This window comes from Myotis lucifugus, unplaced genomic scaffold (assembly GCF_000147115.1).
Source record: "Myotis lucifugus unplaced genomic scaffold, Myoluc2.0 scaffold_22, whole genome shotgun sequence".
Classification (NCBI taxonomy): Eukaryota; Metazoa; Chordata; class Mammalia; order Chiroptera; family Vespertilionidae; genus Myotis; species Myotis lucifugus.
This window is the reverse complement of record NW_005871070.1, coordinates 8,020,881-8,042,072: the sequence shown is the minus strand read 5'-3', so window position 1 is coordinate 8,042,072 and position 21,192 is coordinate 8,020,881. Positions and strand designations below refer to the sequence as shown.

The 21,192-nt window shown below is 40.2% G+C and overlaps 1 protein-coding gene, 1 non-coding gene and 1 pseudogene across 6 annotated transcripts in view; all 3 read left to right on the top strand.

The window, feature by feature from the left end:
- Positions 1-21,192, top strand: part of AP4S1 (adaptor related protein complex 4 sigma 1 subunit) — a 66,374-nt gene that overhangs the window by 28,921 nt on the left and 16,261 nt on the right. For 3 of the 5 annotated variants that reach the window (XM_014453342.2, XM_014453338.2, XM_023751544.1), the window contains 4 exons: positions 1,227-1,313; positions 2,206-2,274; positions 7,905-7,916; positions 16,871-18,590. In XM_014453342.2, the coding sequence (XP_014308828.1) occupies positions 1,227-1,313; positions 2,206-2,274; positions 7,905-7,916; positions 16,871-16,999 (297 nt within the window). In that variant the 3' untranslated portion in view covers positions 17,000-18,590. Of the gene's footprint in view, positions 1-1,226; positions 1,314-2,205; positions 2,275-7,904; positions 7,987-16,870; positions 18,591-20,020; positions 21,069-21,192 lie in introns of those variants that run through there. The other 2 variants (XM_014453343.2, XM_023751545.1) reach the window with 2 other exon arrangements.
- LOC111825358 lies at positions 3,162-3,266 on the top strand. The gene has a single exon (XR_002828519.1). It is a non-coding gene; the product is annotated as a U6 spliceosomal RNA (small nuclear RNA).
- LOC111825347 lies at positions 17,656-18,819 on the top strand (annotated as a pseudogene).

Genomic DNA, 21,192 nt, shown 5'->3' with positions numbered 1-21,192 from the left:
CACAAATTTTTGTGCACCGGGCCTCTAGTTTTAAATAAAAGCCTCACCTCCTCCATTTTATAATTTGCCAGGTGGCTTCCATGGAAGAAATTCCATGATCAAAATGTGCAACTTCATTCTCAGGTGCATCCGGGCAGCCAAGAGCAACACCTTCAATGCAAGAAGCCGTACACTCATGTTTGGCCAAGCACACCCAAAGTCCAAGGGAAGGGCAGCACTGTGCTTTCAGTTGGCTCCCCAGTTCCTGTCCACCCAGTGCCATCCCATTATCCTTTGTACAGTGACTGTAGGAGAGAAATAAATGGGCAGGGAGTTGTTTTAGCCACAAGTCAGTGATGGTAAGCTAGTTAGGAATTCGTATGAGGCAATGTTTACAATGAAAGATTTATCTAGCATTTGCCACACAAAAGCCATCTTTATCTTTTCTTTATTTTTAAAAATATATTTTTATTGATTTCAGAGAGGAAGGGAGAGGGAGAGAGAGAAACATCAATGATGAGAGATAACCATTGATCAGCTGCCTCCTGCACGCCCCCTACTGGGGATCGAGCCTGCAACCCAGGCATGTACCCCTGACCAGAATCGAACCAGGGACCCTTCAGTCTGCAGGCCGACGCTCTATCCACTGACCCAAACCAGCTAGGTCTGAAAAAGCTATCTTTAAATGATTTATAAAAGAGTCTAAATTGATTCTATGGAGCTAGGAAAAACAAATAGAGACTTTATTTATTTATTTATTTATTTATTTATTTATTTATTTTTGGCATGGGTGTCTGCTACATATATTTGGTTCTTCAGTGACGATTAAATAGTACACAACTGAATCTTTAATTGTTTCCCAAAAAAACCTAGGGGAGGTGAAAAGAAGAAAATCTTTATTGTGTTGGGTTATTTCACATGGCAGACAGTGTAAAATGCTGAGTTCAGTAGTTTTGCCTGCTGAGTTCCACACAGAGCCCACAAAGGAATGAGAAGGAGCACAGGTGGGAACCCGTGGGAACACTGGGCCCTTGTTCCAAGACCACTTCCTCACCTCCCACTAGAGATGCTTCCAGGTCGTCCCCTCAGTGTTGTGAGGAGAGACCAACAAAGGCGTGTAACATTTTAATGTGCATTTCTAAGAATGTGTTGACAGGTACTCAAATCAGAAGCTAAAAATTATGCAAGCCATTTTGAGGAAATCCATTTCAACCCTAGGAATTAATATGTAATTGTGTTTTGTCTAGTGCTCTTTCGTTGAATATAAGGATTTTAAGCTGATATATCGGCAGTACGCAGCTCTCTTCATCGTGGTTGGAGTTAATGACACCGAGGTAAGATAACAGAAGAGCCTGTGGAAGATGCCAGGAAGTTAGGCCTAACAGTCTGATTTTTATTCCTCCTCACATTGACATTTTCTTCCCTACTTGCCTCTCTAAGAATTACTTAGGCTCTTTGCAGGGTTTTGGTTTCTCTCAGGGCTAGGGAAAGCTGTGTGGAAGAGAAATACCTTGGATTTTTATTGGATTACTAGTAAATGAGCAGCTTGTAGAGAAGCACAAAACCACAGAGGGCCTTCCTCGACCCAAAGCAACACTGGTGTCCTGCCCTTGTCCCGTGGTGCACAGGGGGCAGTTTAGACAAGTGTAGTGGCCAAGCTATTGTGGCATTAAACATGGGCTGACATGTCAGAGGCCACAGCAAACTGTGAATATGATTCTGTTGTGATTATGTCTCCTCAGATTTAAGTTCACCTTTTCAGAAATGTCAGGCCCAATCAACAGCACCTTTGGCCATGGACTCTCTGAAAGGGTGATCTAAAATCCTTTAAATCTCAGATTTTATCTGTGAACAAAACTGGGAGGTAGTTTCCGCATCTTCACAAGTGGAAAAGTGATGGCATGAAGAAACTGAAAAATTGCTTCAGCCAGTTGGTGGTGAAGTCAGGGAGTAGAGCTCAGAATTCTGCACTAGACGTGGTCCGGATTCAGTCCAGCTAGATTCATTATGGACATTAAAAAACCTTAGCGGTTACGGTTTTCTACATTTCTCCTCTTAATAAACTTCTTTTAAACGAGTGAGTTATAAAACTATTCTGAACAGTTGTCCATGGGAAGCTACCTTGCTCACGTCTGTATACCACGCCATGTGTGCGGGGGCAGCTCCCTGTCTGAGTCACACATGGGCCATACTAAAACTGATTGCATCCTCCCTTTTTTATTTCAGAATGAGATGGCAATTTATGAATTCATCCATAACTTTGTGGAAGTTTTAGACGAGTACTTCAGCCGAGTGGTAAGTCTAATGACTAAAACAGGGTTTTTGTCCTCAGGCCCATTTCTCAGAATTGGTTCTATATCAAGAACATGTGTTAATATGGAGCTTTAATATGTAAACGTTAAAACTGAAATGATGGCAGATTTCCTTTACCTTTCCTTCTGGCTCATGCAGAGTGTTCTGAACCTATGTATGCCTTAGTTCTTTATAAAAAACCATTTCTACAAGACTAAGAACATTTTATGTATTTCTCAGTTAAGAGATTTTGCTATCTAATTTGCTCTCTTTTCTTTCTTGTGCTTCCCCTTGTTAAAATACTAGGTATCTTTTTAATTTAAGTCATGGAAATTAAATTAGATCAAAACCAACTCCTCTTAAGGAATACATGAGTTCCTTTCCAACAGTTCTACTTAAAAAAACAAAAACAGCTGTATTGAAATATAATTTACATAGTATACAATTCACCCTCTTTTTTTAAAATATTTTATTGATTTTTTTACAGAGAGGAAGGGAGAGGGATAGAGAGTTAGAAACATTGATGAGAGAGAAACATCTATCAGCTGCCTCCTGCATACCCACTACCGGGGATGTGCCCGCAACCAAGGTACATGCCCTTGACCGGAATCGAACCTGGGACCCTTCAGTCCGTAGGCTGACGCTCTATCCACTGAGCCAAACCAGTCAGGGCCAATTCACCCTCTTAAATATATAATTTTTAGTATTTACATTATCTGGGATACAGAGTTGTGCAACCATCACCACAATCAATTTTAGAGTATTACATCACCCCAAAAAGAAACACAATACTCCTTAGCATTTCCCTCCCACTTACCTCTCTCCACCTGCTCCAGGCCCTAGGAAGTCAGTAATCTACTTTCTGTCTCTATAAGTTTACCTATTCTATGGTTTACCTGCTCTAGACATTTTGTATAAATAGATTTGTACCAAGAAGATTAACATGACCCCCACACAAGGATGACATGCAAATTCCTGAATAGAATTGTACAATATGTGGTCTTTTGTGGCTGGCTTTTTTTTTAACCTAACATTTTCAAGATTCATCAGTGTTGTAGCATGTACTAGTATTAGTAATTCTTTCCTTTTTATTGCCAAATAATATTTCACCTTATGGATATACCACATTTTGCTTATCCACTCTTCAGTTGATGGGCATTGGGTTATTTATACTTTTTGGCTATTGTGAATAATGTTGCTATGAACATCTGTGAACACATTTTTGTGTGGAATCATCTTTTTCCTTCTCTTGGGTATATACCTAGGACTGGAATTGTTGGATTACATGGTAACTCCATGTATACCATTTTGAATTGGTGCAGCCACTATGGAAAACGGTATGGAGGTTCCTCAAAAAATTAAAAATAGGCCGAAACCGGTTTGGCTCAGTGGATAGAGCATCGGCCTGCGGACTGAAGGGTCCCGGGTTTGATTCCGGTCAAGGGCATGTGCCTGGGTTGCGGACACATCCCCAGTGGGAGATGTGCAGGAGGCAGCTGATCGATGTTTCTCTCTCATCGATGTTTCTGGCTCTCTGTCCCTCTCCCTTCCTCTCTGTAGAGAATCAATAAAATATGTTTTAAAGAAAAAAAAAATTAAAAATAGAACTACCATATCACCCAGCAATCCCACTTCTGAATATATATCCAAAAAAATCCAAAACAGTAATTCAAAAAGATAATATGCACCCCTGTGTTCATTGCAGCATTTCAACAATAGCCAAGATATGGAAGCAACATAAGTGTCCATCAATAGATGATTGGATAAAGAAGATGTGGCACATATACACAATGCCATATTACTCAGCCAAAAAAAAGAATGAAATCTGTCCAGGGATTGTTGCTCACTGATTAAGTGTCAGCCTGTGAACCAGGTCCTGGTTTGATTCCCCATCAGGGCACATGCCCAGGTTGTGGACTCGATCCCCAGTGATTCTGTCTCATCATTGATGTTTCTGTCTCTCTCTCCCTCTCTCTTCCTCTCTGAAATCAATAAAAATTTATATATTTTTAAAAAGTCAGTTTTCCATAAATGTAAGGGTTTATTTCTGGACTTTCAGTTCTGTTCCAATTATTTGTATGTTTATCCTTCTGCCAGTACCACACTGTCTTCCTGACTTTAGCTTTGTAGTTAGTTTGAAATAGTCTTTTAAAAGAATCAGTAAAGATGTTTTACCCTGTTACGTAGGCCTTCCCCTGCCTTGGTTAGACATTCTTGAGAAGTAGAGGTAGCACAGGATGATTTTTCAAAGTTGTTTTGTTTATTACATTTTGCTTTTATTTTTATTTATTTATTTTTTAAATATATTTTTATTGATTTCAGAGAGGGAGAGGGAGAGATAGAAACATCAATGATGAGAGAGAATCATTGATCGGCTGCCATCTACATGCCCTGTACTGGGGATAGAGCTTGTAACCTGGGCATGTGCCCTTGACTGGAATCGATCCCAGGACCCTTCAATCCACAGGCTGACGCTCTATCCACTGAGCCAAACCAGCTAGAACTCATTTTGTTTTTAAATAAAATTATTAGGAAGGAATTGTTTCCAACTTGCTTCTTCCTGAGACAGTGAGTGAAATCCATAGTTAGTAATACTGAGTGCCATGAAGCCTGCTTAGGGCAAAACTCATGTTAACAAGTTATATCTTCAGTCTAACTCCTTCTAATGCCAAAAGTAGCGTTTGGCAGACTCCTTCATGGGACAGTTACCCAGCCTGTCTTCACTGCCTTGGTGCAGAGGTCTGTGTGTGGTTCCTGGACGAGCAGCATAAGCATCACCTGGGAACTTGTAAGACAGAACTCTGGACCCACCCCAGTCTGTTGGATTAGAAACCCTGAAGCCCAGCAGTCGGTGTTTTAACAAGCTTTGCAGTGATTCTGATGCATGCTTACCGCCTGATTCAGATGTTGGAGCTGGGAAGCTGCCTAGTGGCCTTCGACACCAAAATGCAGCGGTTCTCAACCTGTGGGTCGCGACCCCTTTGGGGGTCGAATGACCCTTTCACAGGGGTTGCCTAAGACCATCGGAAAACACATATATAATTACATATTGTTTTTGTGATTAATCACTATGCTTTAATTATGTTCAATTTGTAACAATGAAAATACATCCTGCATATCAGATGTTTACATTACAATTCATAACAGTAGCAGAATTACAGTTATGAAGTAGCAACGAAAATAATTTTATGGTTGGGGGTCACCACAACATGAGGAACTGTATTAAAGGGTCGCAGCATTAGGAAGGTTGAGAACCACTGCCAAAATGCATCTAACTAGGAAGGGATTGGTGGCCTCCAGAACTGGAAGAGGGCAAGAGGTTGGGCCATTCCAGATGCTGGCCTGAGGGGACAGAGAGCATTGAGGCTGGCTTTAAAATTCATCTTTGTATTGATTGTTTGGAGAGAGTACTGTCAACCAACAATATCCAAAAGAACTTTTCAGCAGCCATAGAAATGTCTGTACTTGTGCCATCCAATGCGGTAGGCGCCAGCTACATGCGGCTCTTAGACACTTAAAATGTGATTAGTGTAAATGAGGAATTTTAATTTTATTTAATTTTAATTTAAATCACCACATGAGGCTAGTGGTTACTATATTGGACAGCGTAACTCTAGCTCAGTGGTTCTCAACCTTCTGGCCCTTTAAATACAGTTCCTCATGTTGTGACCCAACCATAAAGTTATTTTCGTTGCTACTTCATAACTGTAATGTTGCTACTGTTATGAATCGTAATGTAAATATCTGATATGCAGGATGGTCTTAGGCGACCCCTGTGAAAGGGTCGTTCAACCGCCAAAGGGGTCGCGACCCACAGGTTGAGAACCTCTGCTCTAGCTCCTGCTAGCTCCAAAGGACCACTCTGTTAAGACTGGCTGGTTGCAAATCAAAGCCTGTGATTCAGGGCTGGCCATGATTAGCCACTTTAAGGGAACACCTACCAAGAAGAATATAATTTCCCAAATTGGCAATGTTTTAAACCTGGGAGACTAAAGAGTAGGTGCAAGCACTATCATTTCTAAGGTTTTTAAAATTATTATTGTTATATTCAGTAACTGAGCATAAATAGCATGTTGCTGAATTGGGCTGTAATTCTAGGGAGAGTCAGTGACCACATAAACCACAGAGGTAAAGATCAGAATTTAATTTAAACCTGGTGATTATATAGGACTTGGAGGACCTGGGTTTAGGAAGACAGTAGTAGCAAAAAGAAGAGAAAGAGGAGGGAAAAGAGTACTATGGGAAAGAAAATAGAAACTGTCCCACTCATGGAGAATGCCTTGTCATCTAAAATTATTTTTAGGTTTCTGAGTTTTAAACAATCTTTCTGGGACTATTTTTAATCTTAGGGTTTCCAAATCTTAAATTTGGAGATCAGTCTCATGCTGCTGTCTGCGCTGAAAGAAGCATCTCAGCATCACATTTCAAAACAAAAGGCCAACTCAATCAGCGTTAACGGAGGCAGTTTGCAAAAGCTGAGGCTGCTGCTGTTGAGGAAGTGGGAACAGGGATGTCAGTGCTGCCTATGTCAAACTTAAGTCCTTTCAAATAATGGGTTTGGCTCTTTGCTTGTTTCCTCCCTCTATGAATATCTATGTTCATTGGAAAAAAAATTAAAAATACATACAAGCAAAAGAAAGGGGAGAAGATCATCAGTAAGCCCATCACTTATTGGTAAATGTCCTTTCAGGCTCTTTAAATGTCTATCTAATGTCTGTCTCTCTCTCTCTCTCTCTCTCTCTCTCTCTCTCTCTCTCTCTGTAAATGGTAAGTGCCATGGACAGGAAAACAATTATATATATACTAGAGGCCTGGTGCACGAAATTTGTGTCCCTCAGCCCGACCTGCGCCTTCTTGCAGTCTGGGAGCCCTCGGGTGATGTCCAACTGACATAGAGGCGGGAGAGGCTCCTGCCACCACTGCTGTGCTCGCCAGCCATGAGCCTGGCTTCTGGCTGAGTGGCACTCCCCTTGTGAGAGCATACTGACCACCAGGGGGCAGCTCCTGTGTTGAGCGTCTGCCCCCTGGTGGTCAGTGCACATCATAGCAACCGGTTGTTCCGCCGTTTGGTCAATTTGCATATTAGCCTTTTATTATATAGGATATATGGGATAATTCTGGATGTAACATACATATAACTTGTTTTTTATTCAACAATATGTCAGTACATATATATCTGCATCATCATTTGTAGATCTGCTATAATGTTTTTAATTAGCCCCCCTAATTTTCAATAATTTGCTGTTATAAGCATTACCCTGAATATCCTATCATACATTGTTGTGCCATTATCTAATTATTTCCTTAAGATAAACTTCTAGGAGTAAAATTGATGGATTAAAGGGTATACACATTATTAAGGTTTTTTATAAACCTATCAAAAATTGCCTATCATCTGTAAAAGTTGAGTTAGTTTATCCCATGTTCTAAGGATAACTGTTCTAGTCTATAAAAATGCAGCCCTTTTTTTCAAAAATCACAATCCTAAACTCAGGGCCTTCCGTTCTCACACTTCTGCACCCAGAGCAGCAACTCCCCCTGCTTCCAGATGTGTGGCCAGAGCAGCCCTAACTCTGCTAAGTGCATTCTGTCCCGATGTCTCATTCTCATGCATGCACTCTTTTCTCTTCCAGAGTGAATTAGACGTATCCTTTTTCAATGCTGTGAGTCAAGCTTTCCACAGTATTTGGCAAAACACAGGGTAGTCTTTATCAGGTAAGTGCCATGGGCAGAAAAACAATTAGGCAGAATCTAGAATCCAGAATGCTAGTCATCAGTGACCATAACATGAAAGCCAGAGGTACAGCTGCTTTGTAGAAACACCCGCCTTTTTTGCAAAGACAATTCTTATTAAGATTTTTGTATGTTTCAGACAAGGCAGTTCTGTGGTACTAGTTATAATAACTGTTATATATTAATTTAACTTCTCTTAAGTATACAGGATAGACCTTTTTAGAATTTAAGTAACACAGGCAGAAAGTGCGTGGTCCTTGTAGAGAGAATGGATTTTCATGGCTCCAGGTATAAATCTCCAGAAATTCCCCACATGGTCAGAATAAGGCTTCAGGGGTGATAAACCAGAGGGTTAAAGAAGTTGCCTGGCTCATCTTCATTTCCTTTTATAACAGAGAATGCTTTCCTTTTCTTCTCTTCTCCCTTTTATTGTATTTTTTCTAAATTTATCTTTATTATTGAAAGTATTACATATGTCCCTCTTTTTTCCCCATTGACCCCCCTTAATCCCATACCAGCCTCCCTCCCCCCTCCAAGGCCTTCCCCACACTATTGTCTGTGTCCATGGTTATGCATATATTCATATAAATTATTATGTTAATCTCTCCCTACCTATCCCCCCACCCAGCCTTCCCTCTGAGATGCCACAGTCTGTTCCATGCTTCTATATCTCTGGATCTGTTTTGTTCATCAGTTTGTTTTATTCATTAGATTCTTCTCCCTTTTAAATCAAAGTATCCAAGGCCCCAACAAGAAGCATGATTTGCTTAGAATACTGTAGGCCTGCAGACTATGGCAGGAGCCCACTAGGTATGTGTGAGTGCTCTGGAGGGAAATTGACTTTCAAAAATTTGCTTACCACTTGAAAGCAATAATAAAAGAGTCCTTTGAGAAAACATCAGGCTTGAATCTAAAATAGTTACACTAATTATAACAAATAGATATTAATTATAACGTGCTTAGGTATATGTTGGTATACATACATTTAGACATGTATGCCCAGAGTCAGGATATTCTGAAGAAATAGCCATTTACCTTTAACTAGTGATAGAAAATGTCATCATGTTGATAAACTTCATTTTCAGGCTGTATTTGAAAGCCTCTTTAAATTAACTGGGAAAATCTGCGTGCCCTCTAACGGTGAGTGACCTAAATCTAGGACCCCTTTGACTTAGGAGACCCGAGACCACGCTGTGTATTAGCATGTAACCTTCCATTTTAACTCAGCCCTTTAAAGCAATTCAAAATAAATTTCTTCCTCCTTGTACAGGGGAATAAGAACTTGCCTTTTTACTTCAAGGAAGATAGTGAAAGCTGATAGACACTTCCCTGGGAATACAGAACCCAAGTTCCACTTTTGGTCCTACCACCAATTAGCTGTGTGTGTTGGACAAGCCACACAACCTCTCATCTCAAAATGATAGAATTAGACTAGAAGAGCTTTAAAGTCCTCAGCCTTAATATTTGATGTTGCTATGACTCTAGGTAACTGAGCTGAGTTACCTTACACCTGGAACAGGAGAGGAGAGTCCTACAAGGTTAGATATTCAGAGAATTAAAGTGAGTCAGATGTAACAGGATATGTAGTACAGTTGGCCTAGTTGTGTTGATGTGTCTTACATGTTGACTAGATGTTTATTAGAAGTAGAGATGGGTTTGTCTTTGGGTCCCTCTGGTGAATAGCAAAGGTCCATGTAATGAGCTCCAGCATTCTTGTTTGAATTTAATTTTCACACTAAGGCACACAACTTGTATCTTTCCCCTCATTTTACTTAGTTTCATTTTTGCCTTCTCTTCCTCTCTGACCTAATTACTTATTTACTGTCCTAAGGAGTTATTTAGGCATATCCATCTGACAGAATAGTAATTTTTCATCTTTTAGAGAAGAAAACTAAATCTCTCAAGTGTACGTCTTTGCTCGAGATATCATTCATGGGGATCTCCAGTAGTCTAAAAGTGGAGTAGGCTGCAGGCCAGGCAAGGCCTGGGGCACTGTCTTCTATGACTTTTTTTTTTTAACATGTTTTTATTGATTTCAGAGAGGAAGGGAAAGGGAGAGATAGAAACATCATTGATGAGAGAGAATCATTGATCGGCTGCCTCCTGCATGCCCCACACTGGGGATCGAGCCCCCAACCCAGGCATGTGCCCTGATTGGGAATCGAACCTTGACTTCCTGGTTCATAGGTCGATGCTCAATCACTGAGCCACACAGGCCGGGCTTCTATTGACATTCTTAAAGGGTTTTCACCCTCAGCCATCTGAAAAAAAATCAAATTAAAAATCTACGACTCTACTCTGTCTCGTCCATAGTTCTTTTTAACTATCAAATGTGCAGGGAGTACCGCTACACACCAGTTTCCTAACAGGAAGACCAGGGCGCCTTGTAGAGATGCGTCCTGTTTCCTGCTCTCTGTGTAGACCATAGACCAGCGGTTCTCAACCTGTGGGTCGCGACCCCTTCGGGGGTCGAACGACCCTTTCACAGGGGTCGCCTAAGACCATCGGAAAACACATATATAATTACATATTGTTTTTGTGATTAATCACTATGCTTTAATTATGTTCAATTTGTAACAATGAAATTGGGGGTCAGCACAACATGAGGACCTGTATTAAAGGGTCGCGGCATTAGGAAGGTTGAGAACCACTGCCATAGACGATCTGCATCACTGCTCTGGTCACTAACCAGGAACCTGCTGGAGCAGTAAGCACTGTTGAGGTCTATTTGTACCAGGAAAACTTCCTTAGGTCTTGAAGGGTTGGAAACAAACAACTGATACCATTACAACCTGGAGCAGGTTCTTCCAACACTCAGAGCACATGATCTTTCTGTATGCTCAGGCTTACGGAAGCCTTCTTTGTCAACCCAGAGCAACCGACACAATTTAGGCTCAGTTTTATGCAGCAATAGGAGGATGGAAGTCAGAACCTCAGGGAATTCCCAGAAAGTCCATGAGGCCCTGCTTCTATTAGGAAAGTGTGCCCCATTACATACTTCGGTAAACTTATTTAAGACTTCAAATTCCATGAATTAAGATGATTTTTTGGTCAATAAATAAAAATTTAAAAAAATTTTTTTGAAGATGGTTTTTAGGAATCAACTGATGAGCTTCCCAAAATGTGCTCCACTCTAGAGCCCCAGGTTTGCTGAATTCTTCAGACAATTTGTAATTCAAAGGAGCTGTCTCTACCCCCTCCTGCTAAATAGTCAAGGGGTGGCACCAGTGCTGTGTGGGAGATGTCCACCTTCTCGATTCTGCACACCTACTGTGTGTGCAAAGGTACAGGAAACCTTCAGCAGTCTTTGGCATTTGGTACCTTTAAAGGGGCTTAAAGACTTGGTTTATTTTAGCCAGAATGGAATGCATCAGTCCTGCCTTTGGACCTGGACAACTAGGGTCTTTTTCCTGGGCCCCCATTCTAGCCTTCAGCAGCATCCCTCTCCATGGGGTGAGGGTGCTTACCGAGAGCTCTCAGGGCCCCCCATCCATTTCTTGACTATCCTCCAACTACTTGGGCCCCAGAATTTACTGAGTACCCAGACAGCCCAGAACTGCTGCTAGGGCAGGTGCAGGCCTCTTCCCCCACCCCTACCCCAGGACTGTGGGCAGGAATGATAGCAGCTGGGATGGTAACTGTGGTAACCCCCACACACTGCATGGGGAGAAGAGCAGGGAACAGGCTGGGTCCCTACTTGTATTCTTGTGCCCCCCAAATATAGGGTATGCCTAGAAGCCAGAATGTTTTAATTGAAAAATATCTAAAGAAAAATCTTTAGAACGTTAATTATGAGCTGTTTTTATTTTACAAGTCCTTAAAGCCCAAAAGCCTGAGCAGTTAATTCCAGAACCTTACAGCTCATGTGGGTAATGTGAAAGTACCCTGACTCATGCCCTCTTTATCGAAGTTGAGGGTGGGGAGTAGGAAGGGTCTCCATCCTGCTTGCACTGCCTGTGACTCAGGCAGTTACAGACCATGGTGCTCCCTGGAGGAACGAACGCACCAGGTAACGGAATTCATGCGCCTCCAAGATTGGCAGGCAGGCCCCGATCACTGCCCACGGTGGGGCATCTCATTCCTTCACTACTGTCCTAAAATCCCAAACACTTGTAGAGATCCAGAAACCAGAATAGGGCTTCTCCAAGTAGGAGATGATTTCAGCCTAACTTAATGAGAAATCACAAAGTACTTGTTCAACTAGGGGCTATGGAAATACTGGCAAGATGAACAAAGAAATCCCCCAGTGAGCCATTCTACACTGAGGTAGCAGCTTCTAGTGAACTGAATTTTTGTGTTGTCCAGAAAGTTACAATAATTAAGTCATTACAAAAGGATTTCTTTTGAGGTGTGATGGAGCCTACATCAGGAATGACTTGATAATATCAGAAAGGAGTAAAGTGGCTCCCTCTCCCTGAAGGTTACTTTTAGTCAGAGGACTTGAGTGCTTTAAAGTTGGAAAACTTCAGAATCATCAGGTTAAGACCTCACGTTTTAGATGAAGAGGCTGAGGTCCTGAGAGGTTCTGTGACATGCGTCCCAATCCATAGAGCGACTTTGGGGCACAGCTGGTATTCTGGGTTTCCAAGGTGCTTGACTCTAGGGCTATAAATTAGATATAAGATTTTTTAAAAATTCATAATCATCTGGAGTAGATTATGGCAATCTAGTCACTAACAAACTAAAGTGCCTGTCACCATGCTGTCTTGGTGTTGTCAAAGTTTTTTTTCTGAATTAGGGAAGTCTTAGAGAAACAGTAGTCTTTGGTTGGAGGAGTCAAAATGAAGAAAAATCTTGAGAGTATCTGAATGTCTTGATAAGAGCATGCTCTCCAAAAGTGGGGTTCACGTTCAGAGATTGCTAAACATCTCTTCCTTTTGGAAGCATGTAAGTTGAAAGCTGGGCTGGAAGGGGTGAGAGCTGGCCCTGGACTTGAGGGAATGTGTGCAGCCCGTGCCGTGTTCAGAAGGGCAGGCAGGCACTGAGCCAAGGGCCAGCACCCTCCCAGCAGGTCCCCCAGAGCTGCCATGAGCGGGGAGTCTCAGCATTATGAGCCGTCAGTCCCCAAGAGTCTACTAGGAAAGGGATGTGAATGTTCCAGATTAAATGGCTGCCTTCCAGGCTTTTGGGGCTCTCACTAGCCTTAGCCATCTATTCCCTTTAAATGTGTTGAGTCCTTGAGGTGTCATGCCCAACTGCTGCTCTTCCTCCCAAAGTCCCTCTGCCTTCCCCCTTCTTCTCCCCCTGCGTCTGGTTCTGTTTGACTCAAGAATGGTGACAACAAGTCATGAGAAGCAACAGTTAGGAAAAAATACAAGACAAATGACAGGCTTATTTGACTCAGCACTGACTTTCATATTTAGGTAATTTTTACATAAGTCTACATAAACTTTAAAAAAATTACACCTGGATGTTTTGTTGCTCTCAGAGTAGGAATGGGTCTTTAAGGCAAACCTACTTTTAAAAAAAGATATATTCCTGTTCTGTGGCCTAATTAATGAGAGACAATGCTAAGCCATAAGCAAACAGAAGACTATATTACAGGGAGTGTATCCAGGACTGCAGAACCTTCATGCGGATAGTTTCTACATGGTAGTAGTGGGCTTTCTGTGCGGAATGGGAACCTAACGGCCTTTCACAGGTTATCTAATTTCATGGGAAATTCAAGTATAAATAATGAGAGCAAGTTTTTTCCTATCTTCATGTATTGAAGAACTTCGCCTAGCTAAGAGTGAGAGAGAGAGAGAGAGAGAGAGAGAGAGAGAGAGAGAGAGAGAGAGAGAAAGGATTAAGACCAAAGTCTAGTTAGAAATTTCAGTTCTAGACTGGACTCTGCCTTGGAGTTGTTTCTGAGGTCCCATTTGAATGTATGCTGCTCAGTTTCTCTTAGAAAAGATTAAAGGGTAATTAGGCCACCACAGTGGTGTAAAAACACCGTGTTGAAAGTGTTTTATGATCCAGAGATCAAAATTCCAATGTAGAAACCACAAACAGTTCAATCCCTTTAATTAAAAAATTGATTTCAAGTGGCAGTAGCATTAGTGGGGCCTCAAGATGTTCAACTCCAATCTACATTACATAGAATTCACAAAGGCTTCTGGGCTTCAGGGTTAGGAAAAAATGGGGCTTTACGAATCTGCTCTTTGGAGCGCTGTTTCCAGCTCCTACCAGCTCCAACCTTAGGTGCCTGTGAAGGGAAACACGGTGTATCCAGGAACTTGTCAGCCAAGTTCAGTATAGCCTGAAGGTAGGACCTTGAAATCGTCATCCTCAGCTCACCATATTAATAGACCAGCAGCCTAGCCTTTCTTGTTTTGTACTATTCCTGTCATGGTTGAAGTGGGTGTGCCCATTTTTTACCATGGGTTTGGCATATAGGGTATTTTTTTTATTCCTGCTCACCTGGCATTTGGCCCAAATGCCATTACTCTTGGCTTCACCAGTGTGCACAAGTGGCTCATAAACCAAATCAAGATGTGACCAACAGCTAGATTATTTTAAAGGAGTCATATGATTCCAGGGGGAAACCAGCCTTCAGGCTGTTGCCTCACATAGGATTTGGTCTGTGGTTTCCCTATATAGTGCCAGAAAGCTGCATGATTATTAGCGGTTTGAGCCAGATACTCAGATAGATAGGCAGTCACATGCCCACAGTACAAGATGACCTCACTGAGCAACTCATGTTTCCTGGATGTTGGGAAATTCAGGCTAGCCGAAGAACCTTGTCCTTGCAATGTGAGGATGTTGGTGGTTGACAATGATTCAGCAGTACATTCTAATCTGAATTTCAAAACAATTAGCCAGTTGCTCAAGGGGACATCTGAATTGCTGATCATCTACTTTCCAGAGATGGAAGTCTTCAGAGTAGCTTGATCCCTGAACCAATTCAAATAGATTAAAATTAGATCTTTTTCTGTCTCAAAGAAAATTATCTTGGATGAGTTGGCATTCCCAAAGGCACTAAGGTTTTCATTGCCCTGAGTGAATACAGCAGGGGGATTCTCCAGGGCATTTTACATGCAGCCACCTGTGCTCCCCAACTCCGCCTTTGTAACCTGCTATCATTCCTGCCTTGTCTTGGCTTCTTTTGAGTTCTGGCTTCGGGGTCTGGTGAGCAGGATTGAGTCAAGGGCCTAATATTTCAGTCCCAATCTGGCCATGGACAAAGCAGTCACCTATATAATTGGAAGACATTATTAATAGGTATATCCGAGTAAAGCTTTTTTTTTTTTTCTGGGTCACTTAAGGACAGTTCCCATGGGCTTCTGAAAAACAGTTTATTCTGCTGGAGGACTATTTGCACAGAGCTTAATGAGATGTTACCGCAGAGCCTAATAGAAACTTAAAAGTCATTCACAGGGTTGTCTCATTCTCTATAGATGTACTTCACTAAACATATACAATATAGACTTGGACATCTGGAATTACTGAAAAAAAAATCAGGTGGTAATGATTCATTTTATACAGATTTATTTAAATATGAATTTCCTTAGTGCATTTAATCACTTATTTGTTGGAAGTTTGTCCACTGAAACAATCTGTCAGCTGTTGTGTGTTTTAACAGATCAGGATAATGCTCTTTAAATAGAAATGGAAACTTAGATTCATAAACATTCAATCATTGTCATCACCTCATTCGTTTCACAAAAGTAAAGTTAGGTACTCAAATGAAGGGTCTTCTGGAGGAAGTATTTGGCTCTTTCCAATTAGGTAAACATCACGGTCTAACAATATTTTCTTCTTCCCCCTGCCCTATACTAACTTTCCAGTAAGAACATCAGTAAACTAAAGTGACTCCATAATTCTCAAATGAGTATTTTTAGAACTGTCCATTTATAAGAGGTACTGTCTTGAAATTCAGAATTTTCATCTACTTGGGAATTGAGTCCGCATTGCCTTGCCTTCGTCATTCATTTCTCCTAATGGTTATTTTTTCTTCAGCCCTGACATAGAAGAGAGTTTAAAATGCAAGGTCATAAAGGCATTTATTATTGGGTGGAGGTTTGAAGGCTGAATGAGGGCATATACTCAGTAGCCTAAGGCCCCTGCTGAGAAATCTGGAAGCAGAGCAGTCAAGGCCAAACTTTGGGCTGCAAGTCCAGCTCTGGCTATTACTATCTATGTGACCTTGGACAATGGCTTTGAGCCTGTTTGCTCCTGTGTAAAATGAGGATAATATGTAACATGTACATCATAGAGTTGTAGAAAAGGCTAAAATAGTATGTAAAACAGCCAACACAATGCATGGAACACAGTGTGTAGTCAGTAAATCATGGCTGTTACTGCTATGAGACAACATTATTCTTTTTTTTTTAATATATTTTTATTGATTCCAGAGAGGAAGGGAGAGGGAGAGATAGATAGAAACATCAATGATGAAAGAGAATCGATTGGCTGCCTCCTGCATGCCCCACGCTGGGGATTGAGCCCACAACTGGGGCATGTGTTCCCCGACCAGAATTGAACCCGGGACCCTTCAGTCCTCAGGCCAATGCTCTATCCACTGAGCCAAACCAGCCAGGGTGAGACAACATTATTCTTGAGGCCAAGTCATGCTCTTGCCAAATGTCACTTGCGATGTTCTCCAGCCCTTAGTGGATTCCTTCTCCCTCTGGCTAACAGGTGTAGCTGTTCCATTTCTATGCCTGTAGTCCAGTTAGGTGTATCTGTGTACATGAAGGTAATAATTTCTAATATGGACACCAATTTAAAATTTTTTCAAGAATAGTGTAAAATAAACAAACAAAACACCTTCATACTTAGCCTGGGATTTTTCCAGTGTAAATTAGTCTGAGTCCTAAGTTATTATTTATTTAATGTTAACATTTTTATAACTCTAAAACTAATTTCCTTAATATGACTTTAGATAATGTTTAATTTGGATAAAGTACACATCATTTTGGATGAGATGCTATTAAATGGCTGCATTGTAGAAACGAATCGGGCAAGAATTCTTGCCCCTCTACTAATTCTTGATAAGATGTCAGAAAGCTGAATAACGGAAGGCTCTGCCAGGAATCGTCGAGACAAGAAATGAGAGCATGGAATACCTCCTAGCATTTGTAGCCCAAAGAATCTGAAGAGCACACTGCAAAATGGGGCATCTTTCCAAAGACATTTTAAATAGGTGTTTTTCAGTTCATAAATGGAAAACAAAACTGTATTTTAAAATATGTACAAAGAAAAATTTTCTCTGAGAGATGTTTTATTTTCTAACCATAAACATTTCCCCCCACTTGTTTAAGTTTTATTAAATAAAATGTTGGTTTCTCCTTCCCTTTGCAAATTAAATTCAGGAATAGCACCATGAGGTGGGAAGTGTGGCAGCTCTTTATCAGCCAATAAAAATGTAGAACTGGCAAACATACATAGCACTTTGTCTTCTGAATATGACTGTCTAACTACTATGCTGTACTGAAAGTGCTGTAATTGATATATGAAAACTTTTTAAAAGTCTTAAAAAGTCAAAATTTTAGGGGTGTGGGTAAAAAAAAAGTCAAATTTTACTATGTTGTGTGTCTAATGAAAACATCAGGATTAAATTTCATTTGCCAGTTTCTAAAAGTGTGCAATCCATTTTATGGGCACTTGGCAATTACAATGCCATCATGTAATTAACTAGAGTATGTTACTACCAATACTACTAGTAAATGGTTAAACATTGAAAGAGTCCTTACCTCTTGGCACACCATGGCCCCTGGGCACCCAGCATGCACTGCCCTGCTGCCCAAGAGGAAGCTCAGCTCTGCCAAGAGAGCAACAGAGGAGCTCAAAGGGAGATTGGAGAGGTTGTCGGCTAAACCTGCTTCTGCAAAAGTGGAAACGAAGCCAAAAAAGGCAGCAAGAAAAGGTAAATCTGCAGACAAAACAGTGTGTATCAAAAGGGAAAGGGAAGTAAAGGGGAAACAGGCCAAGTGACTAACCTACAGATCTACCTGCGGAAAACAAACTAAAAATGAGGCAAGTCCAGCCTCAGATGAAGCAGGGGAAAAAGAAGCCAAGAATGATGAACACCATCATATGCCATGTCTTAACAGTGGTCCCTGTCTCCCTTCTTATACATTAAAGAGGAATATTTTTGTCAACTATTCTGTAAATGCAAATTTTTTTAGTAGCCATAGAAACATTGATAGAGGGAATTCCACCTCACCTCATTTTGTGTGTGTGTGTGTGTGTGTGTGTGTGTGTGTAAATGCTTTTAAGAGGTGAAATCATTTGCTGGCTTATTTTTTGGTACAACCAGGAAATAGTGGGATACTGAATATAGTAGACTTTGATTGTCTTGGGTGCCAGCTTAACATTCCATAAACAGGGATAGTTTTTATATCTTACAGTACAAAGCATACCAAGTGGCAATTTGGAGTCAGTCGCGCATTTTCTAAGTCTTGAACATTTTAAATTACTTCTGTTCCCATATTGGTAGAATTGTTTCCTCAATTAAACTCCTTGATCTTGGCTCTGTCAGAATTTTGTGCATCTGTAACATCTTTGGTGTGATAGTCCAGTTTTACTAGTAACTTTGTTAATGTGCTGTGAAAGATCAAAATTTTGATGTAGTATATATATTAAATTGTGAATTAGTGGGACTTTGATGTAACAGCGTATCTACATTTGAAGATATTGGTAATTGATACTCTATTAAGAAAAATTAACCTCCAATTTTTAAACTGGAAAGTCACTAGAATAACTTTATAAATGAATCACAACTACAAGACTTCATTCTTGGTACATATGTTAAGAATTGTGTACAAATTGAAATGTCTGTGTACTTTTCCTCAAAACAACCAATTAAATCTCAATTATGAAAGAAAAAAAGAGAGCCCTTACAACTATCCTTTATGCCATATTATAAAGGTTTTGTCTTATTAAATGGTAAATGAAGTTTACTTTAATTCAACGTTTAAAAATAGAATTCAAAGGGTATCTCTGTTCACGTTGGCATGAAAGGAATCCTTCTCCCCCCTCCCTTATTCCTTTCCTTCAACCCCTTCTCCTGGAATGTCTAGAAAACTGCTACGTCACTATAAAAGAGCAGTGCTCTAATCCCCAGGCCCCATGCTTTTGCTGCTCAGTCAACAGCAGAACATACATAATTGTCTTAGGTAAACACACACACACACACACACACACACACACACACCCAAAACATGTTTATGTGTATGTAGGGGTGAGGGTAGGTGCAATGGAGGAAAAAGGAATATAGGTATATTAAGATATCATACTAACCATTGGAATTCCAAGAGCTCTTTCATCTACAATACTTTCCTGCAAAAGAACATAAATGGACATTCTACACAAATAATTCATTCAGTACAGTTTGATGTTTCCTCTCCTGTGTGTGTGGAGGAGGGGATTTTGTTTAAATTCGAGCTCTGTTTATGTATTTCAAAGTTTACATCTGTAAAGACACATGCATCGAGTCAATAATAGGCTCCAAAAATAAACCTGAGTTGTTCTGGACTCATTCAGAAAGGCAGAGGAACACTTCTGACCTTCTGGATCAGTAAGTGGTACTTTGCATTAAGTAGCCAAGGTCTGGGAAAGCCCGGCCTAGATCAAAGTGCTATAGAGGTTTTTTGGAGACATTATTAGTTGGGAAACACTGTCCTAGTTGGTAGGCACTTAAATCAGTAGCACACTGAGGTAACTGTTGAAACTGGTACATCAGAAGTAACTAGGGAGTGAACAAAATTAATTTTTGGGTCACACCAAAATAGCACTTGAATAACATCTTGGCACAGATTTTAGTACCTTTAGAGAATAACAATTAAAAAATATATACCAGGCAGATACTATAGGAAAAAATACTCAAGTACCTAGAATATGTGGAGACCCCAGTAGATGCCACATAGCACTTGACTCATGAAAGTGAACTGAAATGTGACTTCTTACAGGTTGTGTTATCTCACTTCAGATTAACTGCTGAACTGTACCAGCTTTAAGTGATTTCACACTCATGAAATTTATGTCTCTGATTGGTCAGCTTTACCTTGTTCTTTGACTTTTCTTTCTGCAGGAAGACTTCTGACATTTCGAAGTTACTAATTTTATAAGACTCATCTATTTTACCTGCTCTGCAAACTTTTCTATAAACAGCCAGATAGTAAGTATTTTAGGCTTTCTGACCCATATGGTCTCTGTTGTACCATTGTGGCACATAAATGAATACGAATGGCTGTGTCCCAATAAAAGTTTACTTGTGGACATGAAGTTGAATTTCATAAAATTTTCACATTATAAAATATTCTTTTTACTTTTTCTTTCAATCACTTAAAAATTTTAAAACCATGCTTAGCCTCATAGGCTTTAAAAAAACAAACAGCTTGCTAACTCCTATGCTAGGTTGGTCTTGAAAAAGCTAGCTATTGACAGACATTTCAAAGACATAAATAATGGCTGTACTACACACATATACTGGATTTGAATTCTAATACTAATATGAAGTTTTTGTCATACACCCACAACATTATTGAGATGATCACCACCACTAGTTTTTGGATGAAAGCATAGGTCATACATTTAAATACTGCTATTATGTTTTATTTTAACTTTTATTCTCACAGAGAACTGTGAAGCTAACAATAAGGTAAATTATTTAAATGCCTCTGATTACATAGTTACAACATTCTCATGCAGAGAATAAAAACAGTACTCAAAAGATTAACTATATTGGGAGATATCTCTTCTAATATAGAAAAGGAACATACCTTTTAAACAGGTAAATAAATGGGCAATTCCAAAAAATGCTTTTCACTCCTAAAAAAGTTACTTGGCTAAATCAAGCCTAACAACATTTCTTTCACCTAAATGCACAGATGTGATAAATCAGAGGAGTTTGGAAAATGTAAATAGAGCTCCTTCTTTAAAACTAGAAAATAACGCCGTGGCCGAGCCACTCATTTGGTTGGAGCATCCTGTACACCGCAAAGTCACTGGTTTGATGCCCAGTCTGGGCCCCTACAGGAGGCAACCATCTCTAAAAATCAATTTTAAAAAATCAAACGAACAGCAACAACAACAAAAAACTAAACACACCAGAAAATAGCAGCATCCTGGCGGTTTCTTTTGACACTAACACAATATTAAAAAATCAATCTTGCATCTTAGATTTACACATCCCTGCAGATACAATGGTAAGTAGCGGATCTGGTATTTAAAAAGTTAACAGAAATAAATGGGCCTTTTTTA